General features: G+C 44.0%; 2 protein-coding genes across 4 annotated transcripts in view; both read left to right on the forward strand.

Annotated features, from left to right (window-relative positions):
- Positions 1 to 6,057, forward strand: part of osbpl3b (oxysterol binding protein-like 3b) — a 44,041-nt gene extending 37,984 nt beyond the window's left edge. For both annotated transcript variants that reach the window (XM_062466762.1, XM_062466763.1), the window contains 11 exons: positions 536 to 667; positions 1,319 to 1,412; positions 1,503 to 1,747; positions 2,650 to 2,787; positions 2,888 to 2,951; positions 3,073 to 3,151; positions 3,248 to 3,392; positions 3,987 to 4,131; positions 4,225 to 4,351; positions 4,647 to 4,769; positions 4,926 to 6,057. In XM_062466762.1, the coding sequence (XP_062322746.1) occupies positions 536 to 667; positions 1,319 to 1,412; positions 1,503 to 1,747; positions 2,650 to 2,787; positions 2,888 to 2,951; positions 3,073 to 3,151; positions 3,248 to 3,392; positions 3,987 to 4,131; positions 4,225 to 4,351; positions 4,647 to 4,769; positions 4,926 to 5,022 (1,389 nt within the window). In that variant the 3' untranslated portion in view covers positions 5,023 to 6,057. The remainder of the gene's footprint in view (positions 1 to 535; positions 668 to 1,318; positions 1,413 to 1,502; positions 1,748 to 2,649; positions 2,788 to 2,887; positions 2,952 to 3,072; positions 3,152 to 3,247; positions 3,393 to 3,986; positions 4,132 to 4,224; positions 4,352 to 4,646; positions 4,770 to 4,925) is intronic.
- A 493-nt stretch (positions 6,058 to 6,550) lies between these two features.
- On the forward strand, positions 6,551 to 13,126 carry gsdmeb (gasdermin Eb). 2 transcript variants are annotated; one of them, XM_062466771.1, is made up of 10 exons: positions 6,551 to 6,668; positions 6,893 to 7,123; positions 7,349 to 7,541; positions 9,580 to 9,754; positions 10,035 to 10,155; positions 10,307 to 10,426; positions 10,832 to 10,959; positions 11,734 to 11,896; positions 12,255 to 12,325; positions 12,466 to 13,126. In XM_062466771.1, the coding sequence occupies exons 2-10, from the start codon at positions 6,922 to 6,924 to the stop codon at positions 12,703 to 12,705; spliced, it is 1,413 nt and encodes a 470-aa protein (XP_062322755.1). In that variant the 5' UTR covers positions 6,551 to 6,668; positions 6,893 to 6,921; the 3' UTR covers positions 12,706 to 13,126. The 2 variants fall into 2 exon arrangements, with proteins under 2 accessions (XP_062322755.1, XP_062322756.1); XM_062466772.1 differs by having other exon boundaries at positions 6,576 to 6,688.
- Positions 13,127 to 13,210: the final 84 nt, after the last annotated feature.

Raw genomic sequence — 13,210 nt, forward strand, 5'->3', positions numbered from 1 at the left:
CCACTCATCACAAAGTATAAATGTTTGTTGTTTTAAATGTAAAACATCCTTCCGTCAACAGTTAAGTAGAGCAGTTTTCCTCCCAGGGCAGATTTAATTCCCTTAGAGGAATCACTTTCGTTTGGTTCATCAGACGTGCTGATGTGAAAGCACAAACTGATCTGGTTAATCAAGTCCCCGGACGTCTCTTCAACACACAGGTTGGGTTTGTTGTCCTGAGGCCTGTCCTCTGAGATAAGCTATCCCCTAATTGAGGCGTCAAATAATCAACGTGCACGCAATACATCCAACCTCTTAGTATCACACTTTGCCTGTTGACTTTGGTTTCTTTGTGTTCTTTCGGCCAGTTGTGTTTTATTTATCTTTATGAGTTGCCAGACAAATGTCTCAAACGGTTGTGTGGGATGATTCCATATTAGCTAATTATGCAAAGTCTTTAAACCTATGGTATTATTTTGTTTGTCTCTCTTTTAATCCTCTTTTTATTTAGTTGAATTGCTCTGAACATAAACCTGATTGACATCTTGTCTCCTAGGAACAAGACTCAACGGATACTTCCCGCCCCCTTGTTCATCAGCTCTCCAATGAGAGCAGAGCATCCATCACAGATTCTGAGTTCTTCGATGCACAAGAAGTTCTGCTGTCAGCCAGCTCTTCTGAGAATGAGGTCGGTACTCATTCTGTTTGACTGAAAGGAAGGGGTCAAGGTTATGAGTCACGATAGGTTATGAGCGTGCAGCCGCCAGGACACCTTGTTGTCTTAAAATGTCAAGTGATTAGCCTGCGAGAAGGGGAGCTGGAGCTGGCACTGTCAGACACATCTGCCCTTGCATATGCCTTTGCCTCCAAAGATAGACACCCCCTCTAACCATAGACTTCCACTTCCAGCACACAGACTGTAAGAAGAAAAAAGAACATGCTGTTGAACCAAAATCATGTGGAGGTGTCTCATTAAGTCTGATGCGTGTCTCAGACTAAATGTTCCTCCTGTAACTCCCTGCTCCTCCTCTGCCTCTCTGCGTATTTCCTGGCCGGATCAGGAAGGCGCTCCAGCAGAAGAAATGTGAAAATAAAGTTAATTACTCCCATCTAAAAATACCTCTGTGAGGAGAGGTGGTGCCAATGTGTCCGGGGCTCCTGAGGGAATGTTGTGCCCCCCCCCCCCCCCCCCCCAGTCTCCCCACATCCCCTATGTTGTGACAGGAAGTTGAAAGAGACTTGCCAGCATCCTAGTGCCCAGTGCGTGTAGGTGGGTGGTATTGAAAGGTGTATTTTACCTGTCGGCTGATCTGCTGTAATAACACCTCATGTTCTTCAGGCCTCGGAGGATGACTCATACATCAGCGACATAAGCGACAACATCTCCATGGACAACTTCAGCAACGAGACAGAAAGCGAGAGACCAAACTTAGGTGCTTTTCTTGTGGCTCACTTTATTTCACCACGCAATCTCTTGGAACATGACCTCTGACCTCCTCCGCCTTTGACCTCTTTCCCGTCAGGCTGTGTGGAGAACGGCGCCTGTGTGAGCCAGCGGCGGTCTCGTCTCCCAGCGCCCAGCCCCGACACCAGCACCGTCAGCCTGTGGAACATCTTGAAAAATAACATTGGCAAGGACCTTTCCAAGGTGGCCATGCCCGTGCAACTGAACGAGCCCCTTAACACCCTGCAGAGACTGTGTGAGGAGCTGGAGTACAGCGAGCTTCTGGACAAAGCCGCCAGCACACAAGACCCCTTTGAACGCATGGTGAGAAAGGAACATGTGTGGTAGCATGCAGCAGTGTGTTTGAGAAAACAGGACCCTCTTCGATAATACAGATAGGACAACATAACAAGCACAATAGCAAACTGAGTGAAACGTAACCCTTTTCAGAAAACACACACACTCGGTCATGTCAAAAACTGCAAAACACTGAACTGCATAATGGCCCATTCTCCCGAACACTAAAAGCAGAGGGGAGTTTGTCAGTTAAAGAAAGACGTTGGCGTCATGTGTATGATCAATGGCATACATCAGAGAACAAGGACGTGCACAGGTGCAGTAAATAAATTGTAAAAATGATTGAATGGTTTCTCTGCCTCACCGCGGTGCATCACCAGCAGGGGAATTGGCCCATCAATCCACAGTTGTGCATTAGTAACACAGACACACATCCCCCACAATCTACGCCGGCCCAGCCCTAGCTTCTGCATCTTGTCTTCCGCATCACCCATGTTGTTAGTGGTGTGTGGTTTGTTTGTCTTGGCATGGCATGGGGAGAGCAGCTACCCTGGTCAACATCTCTCTTCAGCTTGTGGACGTGATGTTGAGAGCTCCTTTCTCTGTGCCAGTGCTGCCTTTCACAAGAACTTCCGTCCCAACATTATGTGGGGCGATCTTCCAGTCTGGTACACTCAAATGGAAGAAATGATAACTTCCTGGAAAAAAAAAAATTGAAACGGAATTTCACCCACGATGATTGGTTTCTAAGGAGCTTATCAAAAGGGCAGTTTGGCACAAACTCCACTAAGTCCTCACGACCTCCAATTCGATTTGGAGATAATGTGCTGTGCGGAGCACTTAAAGTGCACTTAAAGCTCCAAGAGTTGCTCATGTTTAATTATCCATATCAAACACAATGAGCTGTGATGTGTTTGAACTGTATGCAGGTTTACATTGCCACGTTTGCAGTTTCTGGCTATGCATCCAGCCACCACAGAGCCGGAGGAAAGCCTTTTAACCCAGTGCTGGGAGAGACCTACGAGTGTGACCGGCCAGACAAGGGATTCCGCTTTGTGGCAGAACAGGTACAGATTCCTTGTCTCCGGTATGTAATGATTTGCATGGTTTAACCAACGTTAGCTGACATTTCTCCCTCTGTGCTTTCCTCTCTGTGTGTCCTCTCAGGTCAGTCATCACCCACCAGTATCAGCGTGCCAAGCTGAGTCTAAGAATTTTTTGTTTTGGCAAGGTAGGTGAACGTGTTGCTTCTCTGCTAAATATTGATAGGCCCATTCACAAGCCCCAGGCTACTGTCTGGACCTCTTTAAAGCTTTCATCCTTTTTGTATGTTCTGTGATTGATGCCTTCAGACATGAGGTGGAAAAACAAGTTCTGGGGCAAGTCAATGGAGATTGTTCCTGTAGGCACCACCTATGTCACTCTGCCTGGGTGAGTCCACAGAGACATACACACAAAAGCCTCAAACACACTCACAAATAGACACACACTCAAGCACACCCTCATCTCTGTGTCGTCCTCCTCCAGATTTGGAGATCAGTATGAGTGGAACAAGGTGACCTCCTGCATCCACAACATCTTGAGTGGACAGCGCTGGATCGAGCACTATGGAGAGATCTCCATCAAGAACTCCAGCAGTGATATCTGCCAGTGCAAGATCACATTTGTCAAGGTGAAGAGAACACCCCCCTCTCCCACCCTTTACAGCAGCACGCCCTTTTCTGTGTTGCTGTATACACAACATTGTCCTCCTGAAGGCTTAGTGCAATTTATGTGTAAATTAGGACATTGTTGCTTAGGTCTGTGTGTCCTCTGGCAGTAGGCAAAAGCTAAACGTTCTGCTTCCATTAGCCATCACTTTTATAGGCTGTGTGAGTGTATTTTGTCTCATTCCGTGTAGAGGTCATCTCTATGTTTGGTTGAGAGGGTCTGGTGCTCATTGCCAAGAATTTGGTAATTGGTTGTCGTGTCTGGAGAGTTGAAAGGCCTCCTGATGTTAGGAAGGATACCAGGTTCAAACATCAGAGAGCTCATTACTGAGTCCTCACTCCAGTGGTTCTCTTTACACGTATCTAACCCTGGAATGTGGGTCTACAGTGCCCCCTGAGGGTCATTTTAAGACGTTGCAATCCATTCAGGAACAATAATTTCACCCTTTACCCAGAGCTTTGCTTTTGATACCTTTTCACAGAAAGTGAACCCCTGTATACCTTTTCGTCTGTTTAAACTGTTTAGACAAATAGACAAACTGTTTTTCTGTTCAAAGGCAAAGTACTGGAACTCAAGTGTGAACGAGGTGGAGGGTACCATCACGGACCAGAAGGGGAAGGTCATTCACACTCTGTTTGGGAAGTGGCACGAGGGAGTGTACTGTGGAGACCCGCCCTCAGCCACCTGCATCTGGAGAGCGAGTATGAAAACCCTCACCTTGACCAGACGCACCTGCTATACAAGAACACGACCACAATCCTCCTAACAATCCATTGTATTTTCCACGTGTGCAGATTCCGTTCCTGCTGAGCATGAGCAGTACTATGGTTTTACCAAGTTTGCTGTGGAGCTCAACGAGTTGGACCTTTCGCTGAAACTGCTGCTACCTCCCACGGACACCAGGCTACGACTAGACCAAAGGTCAGAGGTCATGAGGCCTGCAATGCTGAAGTGGTGCATCCCCCCAGCATCACCAGTGTTTTTGTCCCAGCTATTGTCTGTCGGACAGCACAACTTGCCTCTCACTGTAGCTCACCTGCGGTTGTTGCCAGTTCTTCCCCTATCATAGTTCACGCAGTATGCTGTTTGTTTGGAAATAATGACTCTTAATTATAGTTGGAGACATTCTTGGAGTTTGGGACTTTGGGGAGCAGGTTTTTTGAAATCTTAAGGACTGTAACAAGATCCTGGACGTTTTTGTGTGTGTCTGTGGCAGGCTTCTGGAGGAAGGAGATGTTGAGGCTGCAGAGGAACAGAAACAGAGGATCGAGCAGCTGCAAAGAGACAGGAGGAGAGTCCTGGAGGAGAACCACATGACTCATCAACCCAGATTCTTCCGGTAACCAACTCATTCATCATACTTTATAGGGCCTGTGGAACTTTCTACTGCATAGGTTCACAAGGAATATATTCCGTACTGTTGTTTTGGGTTATAAATGGACGTCCAGTACATTCTCGTCTCTGCCAGTGTTACATGTCTTTCTGTTGCCTACAGGAAATCAAAAGAGGATACCTGGGTGAGCAACAACACTTACTGGGACCTGAGAAAAGACCCAGGCTTCTGCCATGTCGACTGCCCTGTGCTGTGGTGACCTCATACACATCTGGACCCTGTTTCAGCTGTGACCCAGGCTGGCACTGGGGTGCCCTTGTTTCTCCATAGTCCTGCAGTATATGATGAAGGATTAGTCACAACAAAAAAAAAATTCGGAAGTGGGTTTTTTCTACACAGAAGCAGGAAACAAGCATGTTTTCTGCCTTCATCAGCATTTTTCTGATCCAAACGTCTCCATCCACTGCTACATAGTTGTTGCTGGTTTATTTATAGTGGTGGAAATATTTCTTATTATTTATCCGATGTATTGCCTTACACAAACAGTGCTTTTATTTATGTTGTGTAGCATTCTTATGCAAGCATATCATCTGAATGTAGACAAAATATGCAAACTGTGCCCTTCTTGTCCGCTGTAGGACTACATTGGGGAACGTGTACCTACAACCATTTACTGAGAATAAAGCCTCCAGGGAGCGATTTATTGACACTTCAGATTGCAGAGAAAAGAATTCCTCCAAGATAACGTAGCTACTAGACTACAGTATATTAGCACAGATATTCAATGTAAATACTGTCTTGACATTTTCTACCTCTGATATATAGCTTACCATGGTACTTGTTATACCATTGAAAAGGTGTACATGTGAAATATTTATTTTACACCAGTTCGATGCCTTAACGGTGAAACTAATGACATTTTAAACACATTTTCATTTAAATGTTTTAGAAATATGTGTATGTTTTGCAAGGATCCCTTAAAATAATGTGTCCTTAAATATTTATGAAGCTTTATTTTTGTTTGTTATTTTTCGGACTAGAAACTGAAAGCCAGACTTTGCTCTTTGTCTGCCTGTACATTGGATTATGCCTATGTATCTATTCGTACACACATTGGCACAGTATCTACTGTATCTGATCATCAATGAGACCTCTGAAAATTGAGGTATAACATTTGAAACACAAGCATAGTTAACAGGAAATGTTATTATCTACTGTAAGAGGGGCTTAATGTAGCCTTTTGGCAGATATTGAGGATATATGGTCATGAGCTGTAGGCTAATAAAAAATAACAATTGTGTATGTTTGTCTGTTATTGTATACTAAAAGTTATACTTGGTGATACAATTGTTCATAATTATGTGGGGTTTTTAGGCCCAGAAATATTAGGCCACAAGGAAGAAGAGGGACACTTCATTTGAATTTTAGCAAATGGGTGTGGAAGGTGAATGATGCATGTGTGCCAAAGATGAGAGGTCCATTAAATGCGACAACGGACATGCATCGTGCTGTTTTAATGAGTTTCTGTTCGGTATTGAGTAATGGGAAGATTTTGAGAATTCTGTTTAGAATAAATTAATCTGATATTAACAAAAGACAGGTTATTAGTCGAATCGTGTAGCCTACTGAGAATGTGAGTAGCTACTGAGCGTTGAAGTGAGATTGAAGAAGACACCTGCAGGCGGAAATCTCAAGTTCATAAATTTGATTGACGTGCATGTCTCTTCTGCCCGCTCGATTTTCCCAGTTTAACCAAAAAATAGGAGGGGCGTCAAGTAGCATGTACAGTTCTTTGTTGACTGAACATGTAGGCTACAGTGCACGCCGTTCTTGGGTCAGGTACTTTGAAATATCCTTGTTTTTATGTCTCCAGTTTTTAGAGGGGATCTACTGACGTCACGGCAGGTATTCGCAAGGGCAAAAAGGTTTTACTTTTAATTGACATTTACTTTGCCGATATAAGGGATGCCTTAGCAAGCTAGCTTGCAGCCTATGAGTATTGTTTTTCATTAATCGGGTGTCGTGACAAAAACGTTTATTTATTGCAAATAAAGGGGGCTTAGGCTATATGGCTAGCAAACTCGTGTCCTTAATCAGATGAATTACCTCTGTCTCTTTTTTTTATCAAGTCACTTTAGTCGTCCTGCACAGTCTGAAGATGTTTGCCACTGCAACAAAGAACTTTGTGGAAGAGATTGACGATGGCTCCTTGATCCCCGTGTCCAGTCTGAATGACAGCCTTGCTCCGTTGACCATGGTTATCAAGCGCAATCGTTTCTTTCCGTGGCAGAAAGCCAAATACCGACCGACTGACTTTACCCTGAACGATCTGCTGACCGGAGACAAGCCCATTAGCCCAGGTGAACTCTAGCAGAGATCTTCCTTGATATTGGCAATATTGGTGGGTCGTTCTACGAAAACGTGCCATTTCCCATACTTAATGTTCGATTTTTAAAGTACCGTTTTTAAGCCTTTATTTGGATAATGTAGATCCAATTACTTCTCAGAAAAATGTGTGATGCCATCAGTATGTTGGCAAGCACGAAATTACATGTTGGTGTGTGTTTGTTTCCTCTTCCGCACAGTTGTCGTTGAGACAGACTTCTTGAAGTTTGATGGGACTTATGGTGACAGCATAGCAGCGAACGTGGAGGCAAACCTGGTCCGTGTCAACTTCAATGTCGAGGGAAAAGACACCTCCAAACTCCAGTTATCATTTGGCACTTTAAAAAAAGAGGAGGTGGATGTGCAAAAACTGTTGGTTGACTCCAAAAATAGGTGAGGTACAGTTAGGTCCATAAATATTTGGACATTGACACAATTTTCATAATTTTGGCTCTGTATACCACCACAATGGATTTGAAATAAAACAATCAAGATGTGCTTTAAGTGCAGACTTTCAGCTTTAATTTCAGGGTATTTACATCCAAATCAGGTGAACGGTGTATTACAACACATTTTATATGTGCCCCCCCCCCTTTTTAAGGGACCAAAAATAATTGGACAAACTAACATAATCATAAATCTAATTGTCACTTTTAATACTTGGTTGCAAATCCTTTGCAGTCAATGACAGCCTGAAGTCTGGAACCCATAGACATCACCAGACGCTGGGTTTCGTCCCTGGTGATGCTCTGCCAGGCCTCTACTGCAACTGTCTTCAGTTCCTGCTTGTTCTTGGGGCATTTTCCCTTCAGTTTTGTCTTTAGCAAGTGAAATGCATGCTCAATTGGATTTAGGTCAGGTGATTGACTTGGCCATTGCAGAACATTCCACTTCTTTGCCTTAAAAAACTCTTTGGTTGCTTTCGCAGTATGCTTCGGGTCATTGTCCATCTGCACTGTGAAGCGCCGTCCTATGAGTTCTGAAGCGTTTGGCTGAATCTGAGCAGATAATATTGCCAGAAACACTTCAGAATTCATCCTACTGCTTTTGTCAGCAGTCACATCATCGATAAATACAAGGGAACCAGTTCCATTGGCAGCCATACATGCCCACGCCATAACACTACCTCCACCATGTTTCACTGATGAGGTGGTATGCTTTGGATCATGAGCAGTTCCTTCCCTTCTCCATACTCTTCTCTTCCCATCATTCTGGTACAAGTTGATCTTGGTCTCATCTGTCCATAGGATGTTGTTCCAGAACTGTACAGGGTCTTTTAGATGTTTTTTGGCAAACTCTAATCTGGTCTTCCTGTTTTTGAGACTCACCAATGGTTTACATCTTGTGGTGAACCCTCTGTATTTACTCTGGTGAAGTCTTCTCTTAATTTTTGACTTTGACACAGATACGCCTACCTCCTGGAGAGTGTTCTTGATCTGGCCAACTGTTGTGAAGGGGTTTTTCTTCACCAGGGAAAGAATTCTTCTGTCATCCACCACAGTTGTTTTCCGTGGTCTTCCGGGTCTTTTGGTGTTGCTGAGCTCACCAGTGCGTTCTTTATGTTTAAGAATGTACCAAACAGTTGATTTGGCCACACCTAATGTTTTTGCTATCTCTGATAGGTTTGTTTTGATTTTTCAGCCTAACGATGGCTTGCTTCACTGATGGTGACAGCTCTTTGGACTTCATATTGAGAGTTGACAGCAACAGATTCCAAACACAAATACCATACTTGAAATGAACTCTAGACCTTTTATCTGCTCCTTGTCAATGAAATAACAAACTCCCATGAGGGAATAACATACACCTGGCCATGGAACAGCTGAGCAGCCAATTGTCCAATTACTTTTGGTCCCTTAAAAAGGGGGGGGCCACATATAAAATGTATTGTAATTCCTACACCGTTCACCTGATTTGGATGTAAATACCCTGAAATTAAAGCTGAAAGTCTGCACTTAAAGCACATCTTGATTGTTTCATTTCAAATCCATTGTGGTGGTATACAGAGCCAAAATGATGAAAATTGTGTCAATGTCCAAATATTTATGGACCTAACTGTATGTGTGAGACTCAGTCCACAGGACATTTTTTTAAGTGGAGCAACAGTATGCCTACTGTAGGCTATCTCTGTAGACAGTCCAGATCCCTGTAGATTTAATGAAGGATCTTTGTACAACCATAAACAACCACAGAGGTAGGACACAGGTGAACATTAACAATGGCTTCTAGTAAAAGCTGCAGTGCAATATGACATCTACTGACAGTCATGTTTGTTCCCAAAATATTTCTTAAATAATACATATTTTGAATTCTGAAAACAGCTACATTGTCTACACAAGCATATTGAACATGTCATATTCAAGTGTATTTCAGTCACATGCTTAATTTGTGTGTAATTGTCAATTATCTGTACTGTGTATGATTATTGCAGGATTCTGGACATGTCCCACTGTCTGATCCAGCAAACCAGGCAGAAACACAAAGAGGTGTTTGGGGTGGTGAAGGAGAGGATAGTGACGACCCAGCCCTGTTCGGTCATAGAGGAGGTCCTGCAGGGGGGTCAGCTAGGCGGCCTTCTCAGCCTCTGTGGTCCCAAGCTCACCAAGGTATGAGGACAGCTCACAAACCATGTTCGTAGACACACAGATGACTCCGATTGGTGAATCACCGGGAATTAAATTTGCCTTCCGGCCGCACCAAAATGAACCCTGAATGCACTTATTGTTTTCTCAACCATGCTGCTTGTTAGTTGTAGGGATCACCTCCCCTTATTACACTATACAGAAACTTAGACAAAACAAGCAGTTTATGGACAATGTTTTTGCTAGTCAAACTGCCCTTCATTTGTACAATGTGTTGAGTTGAAATATTGGGTGTTGTCGGCAGGTGTCTGTGAAGGAGAACAGCAGCCTACAGACAGACAGTAACATCACCATGGAGATTCCTCCACACACTGTCCTGGCTTATGGCATCATTGAACTTGTGGTTAAATCAACTGGGAAGTACAGTGAGTATCTGGTTGCAGAGGAACTTTTTTTAGCAACTTGGGGCATTCCACAGTACAGTAGTACACCAGCCAAAATACCTGGCTCTTTGATAGTAGTTTGATAGCCTCTTTATACTAAACATTACAGCATTGTTTTTACTCTTTCCCATAGACCTGTGTCTTATGTCCAACACTTCTGGGGGCTTTGAAGTGGACGGGCCTGTAAAGAAGGATGTAGTGGCTCTTATATGTGCCAGTGGAGGCACCATGAAGAGCAGCCCCCTTAAGATAGGTAAACATTTGAGACAACTGTAAGGCTTGCCTGCTCCTGTCCTGGCATGTCAGTTATGGAAAACATTTAGTTACGTAAGTGTACAGTAATTGCAGCTGTTTTGGTCTAGCGATTGACGTTTTCTGTACAGCATGTTAGGTTATCTGTAGGAGCAAAGTCAGGAATGGAGGCCGGTTCTACCCCAGGGTTATAAAGGGTATGTTTATGTGGGTCATATACAGTATTCTTGGTAAACATTAGAGGGAGATAGCTAGGTTATGAGAGGCATCTTTCTGCATGGTGTAAAACTGGCAGGGATACCAACAAGGTTAGAGAACACATGACACAAGGGGCCATGCTTTATTCCTGCTCAGAATTTTGAATTTCCTGTGGATGATGGCATCTGTGTCTTCTGTGTTTGAACAGAACTGGATAGACTGACCGATCACTTCCAGCTGCTGGCAGGCCTGGCAAGGGCAAAACGCTCCTCTCTGCTCCAGCTCCTCAGGACCATCATGAAGGACGGTCAGGCCGTCAGCTTGCTGGAGAACATAGTGAGTGGGACCCACCTCTGACTTAGCCTGGTCCTAACCAGACCCTCTTACATTTCATTTGTACAGAGGGTCTGGGATCGCTCCATTGACAAGCGTTAACTTCCTTGAAGGCGGGTACTCTGTTGAAGTTTAAAACTATTGGATCGGCGAAGAGCCACTCTGATCTGCCATAACCAATCGCTAGCGTTCGTCTTAGCCAACTCCTTCACCACGGAGCTAGCTGCCGTAGCTGGAAAATCTAACTTTTCCCGAACCCCGTGGGGAGGAGGGCCACAACATCATGACCACCAACAAAACTCAGCAAGGATTGTTCTTGCTCCGGCTTTAACTTATGGATATTCGGCAGCGTTGCCACAACCGCAGAATAGCTTCGCTCGCATCTTTCTCTGCCGCCATTACTGAACTACAACTCAAACTAGTGCACAACATCAACGTCATTGTTCTCAGCCACTCCCTCTGTTCGCTGATTGGACCTACAAAAAAATTGTTTCTGAAAACCGACTGATGCACTGAAATCCCAGACCTAGTACAGAAGCAAAATCCAAATTGAGCGGAAGTACGTAGGAGGGCAGAGTCAGGCTACCTCTGACTAGCAGAAGACTAAGACTCTATCTGAGGTTTTTAACAAGCATTTTCATATCTAAGGCAATATATTTTATGACTTGTCTTATCATTCAGTCTATGAACCTTTGTCAATGTCGTGTTCTGCTTACACTCTTTCTTTTCCTTTTTCTCTCTTTTTTTTCTTCCTTCCTTTCTTGTCTCTCCTCCCAGCTGGATCAGATGTGCCTTGGTTTATCCCCAGACCTGGGTGATGTTGAGGATGGCTCCCTGAAGCAGACCTTCCAGGCTGTTCTGGATCTTGTTGGTCAGCCCCAGACAGACCAGTCCCCCTCTCTCCTGAGTGCCACTCACCTGGTTGTTAGTGCTTTGGATGGTTAGTCCTCCCTGCTTCAAACCCAAGTCTACAATCCTGTACAGTAGATTGTTGGAACAGTCATGACTGTTCCATGACTTTTATTCATAAATCTGTGTTTTTTATTAAGCATTTTCTAAATTGTATTATTTTCTGTGTAACGAGGGGCTTGGGTGAACACTGATATCCAACCTAAACCCTCAGACTTTCTCTGACGCTTCCTCATCTTCGAGTGATTAACCTTGACAGTGGCAGAGGGACACAGAAGGAAGAAAACATAACTTTCCTCTGGAACAAATTGGGGTGTATCTTCAAGCCACTGTCAACGTTGACAATCCAATGACTTTCTGTTCCATATAACGCGTGCGTCTCTTTTCAGAAATGACAGAAGAGGACGTGTCTGTTTTGGGGTCCTGCAGTCCTCCACTCTTACACGCCCTGGATCTCCTGGTGAGTGTGTCACGTGTGTTGCAACAGCCTCGTTTGGTGAAAGACAGTCAAATCTTGGGATTGTGTTTAGTTTATCACCCAGCTCGGTTCTTGCCATGAATCACAGACGTGGTATTGACAGTGCTGTGCTTGTGCTCCAGGTGCAGCAGAGTGTAGTGGAAGGAGGGGGCTCCTCTCTGAGAGATACAGGGCTGGCCCCCCTGACTGAGGAGCAGGGGTATGAGAGAGCACAGCGGCTCCTGGCCTCCTCCTGTGTACTTCTGAAGAGAAAGGGAGACGAGCTGCAAACAGAGATAATTAATCCCCCACGTGGAGGTCCCCCAACTATAGTCCTGTGCATCGCTGTGAGGGCATTGGCCTCTTCGGGCCATGGTATTTGAGAGAGGGGCCAGGGCTGCGCAACCATTTTCCAGAAGAGCCAAGTTCCTGTTTTCATTCCAAACCTAATTCAGCACACCTGATTATAACTAGCTGGTTGACAAGCTAAATTGTGAATTTTACAACTGGGGTTTGAGCCAGGCATTCAAAATGACCACAATAACACATTTTTGGGCTTCAAACTCAATTTAAAATGCTTTTGAAGTGTCTATACTTAAAAAAAAAATAATAATATTGGGATACTAAAACTGAGCTATTGACTTCTGGTAGACCAAGTTACTGCTCCATCAGATTCTGGCCTTGACTGAGTTATTTCACTACTTTCAGAATGAGAAATCCTTAAAAGAATTGTGTATAAAACATGAATTCCAAACTTCTTTAAAGGTATAGTATGCTATTCTGGAAAGAGAAACTTATTAGTAACTTGTAATTTTTATTAATCAATAAACATATTTGCACACTTGGCTGTAAAGGGGAAAATGTTGATTTTTTTTGCAGGAATATACT

Source organism: Osmerus eperlanus, chromosome 7 (assembly GCF_963692335.1).
Source record: "Osmerus eperlanus chromosome 7, fOsmEpe2.1, whole genome shotgun sequence".
Classification (NCBI taxonomy): Eukaryota; Metazoa; Chordata; class Actinopteri; order Osmeriformes; family Osmeridae; genus Osmerus; species Osmerus eperlanus.

What these genes read in the sequence shown, in the direction of transcription:
- gsdmeb (XM_062466771.1), top strand. Translation starts at nt 6,922, where the DNA reads ATGTTTGCCACTGCAACAAAGAACTTTGTGGAAGAGATTGACGATGGC. An exon ending in GTGGTCCCAAGCTCACCAAG is followed by an intron (nt 9,755 to 10,034) that starts GTATGAGGACAG and finishes TGTTGTCGGCAG; the next exon opens with GTGTCTGTGAAGGAGAACAG. An exon ending in TCAGCTTGCTGGAGAACATA is followed by an intron (nt 10,960 to 11,733) that starts GTGAGTGGGACC and finishes CTCTCCTCCCAG; the next exon opens with CTGGATCAGATGTGCCTTGG.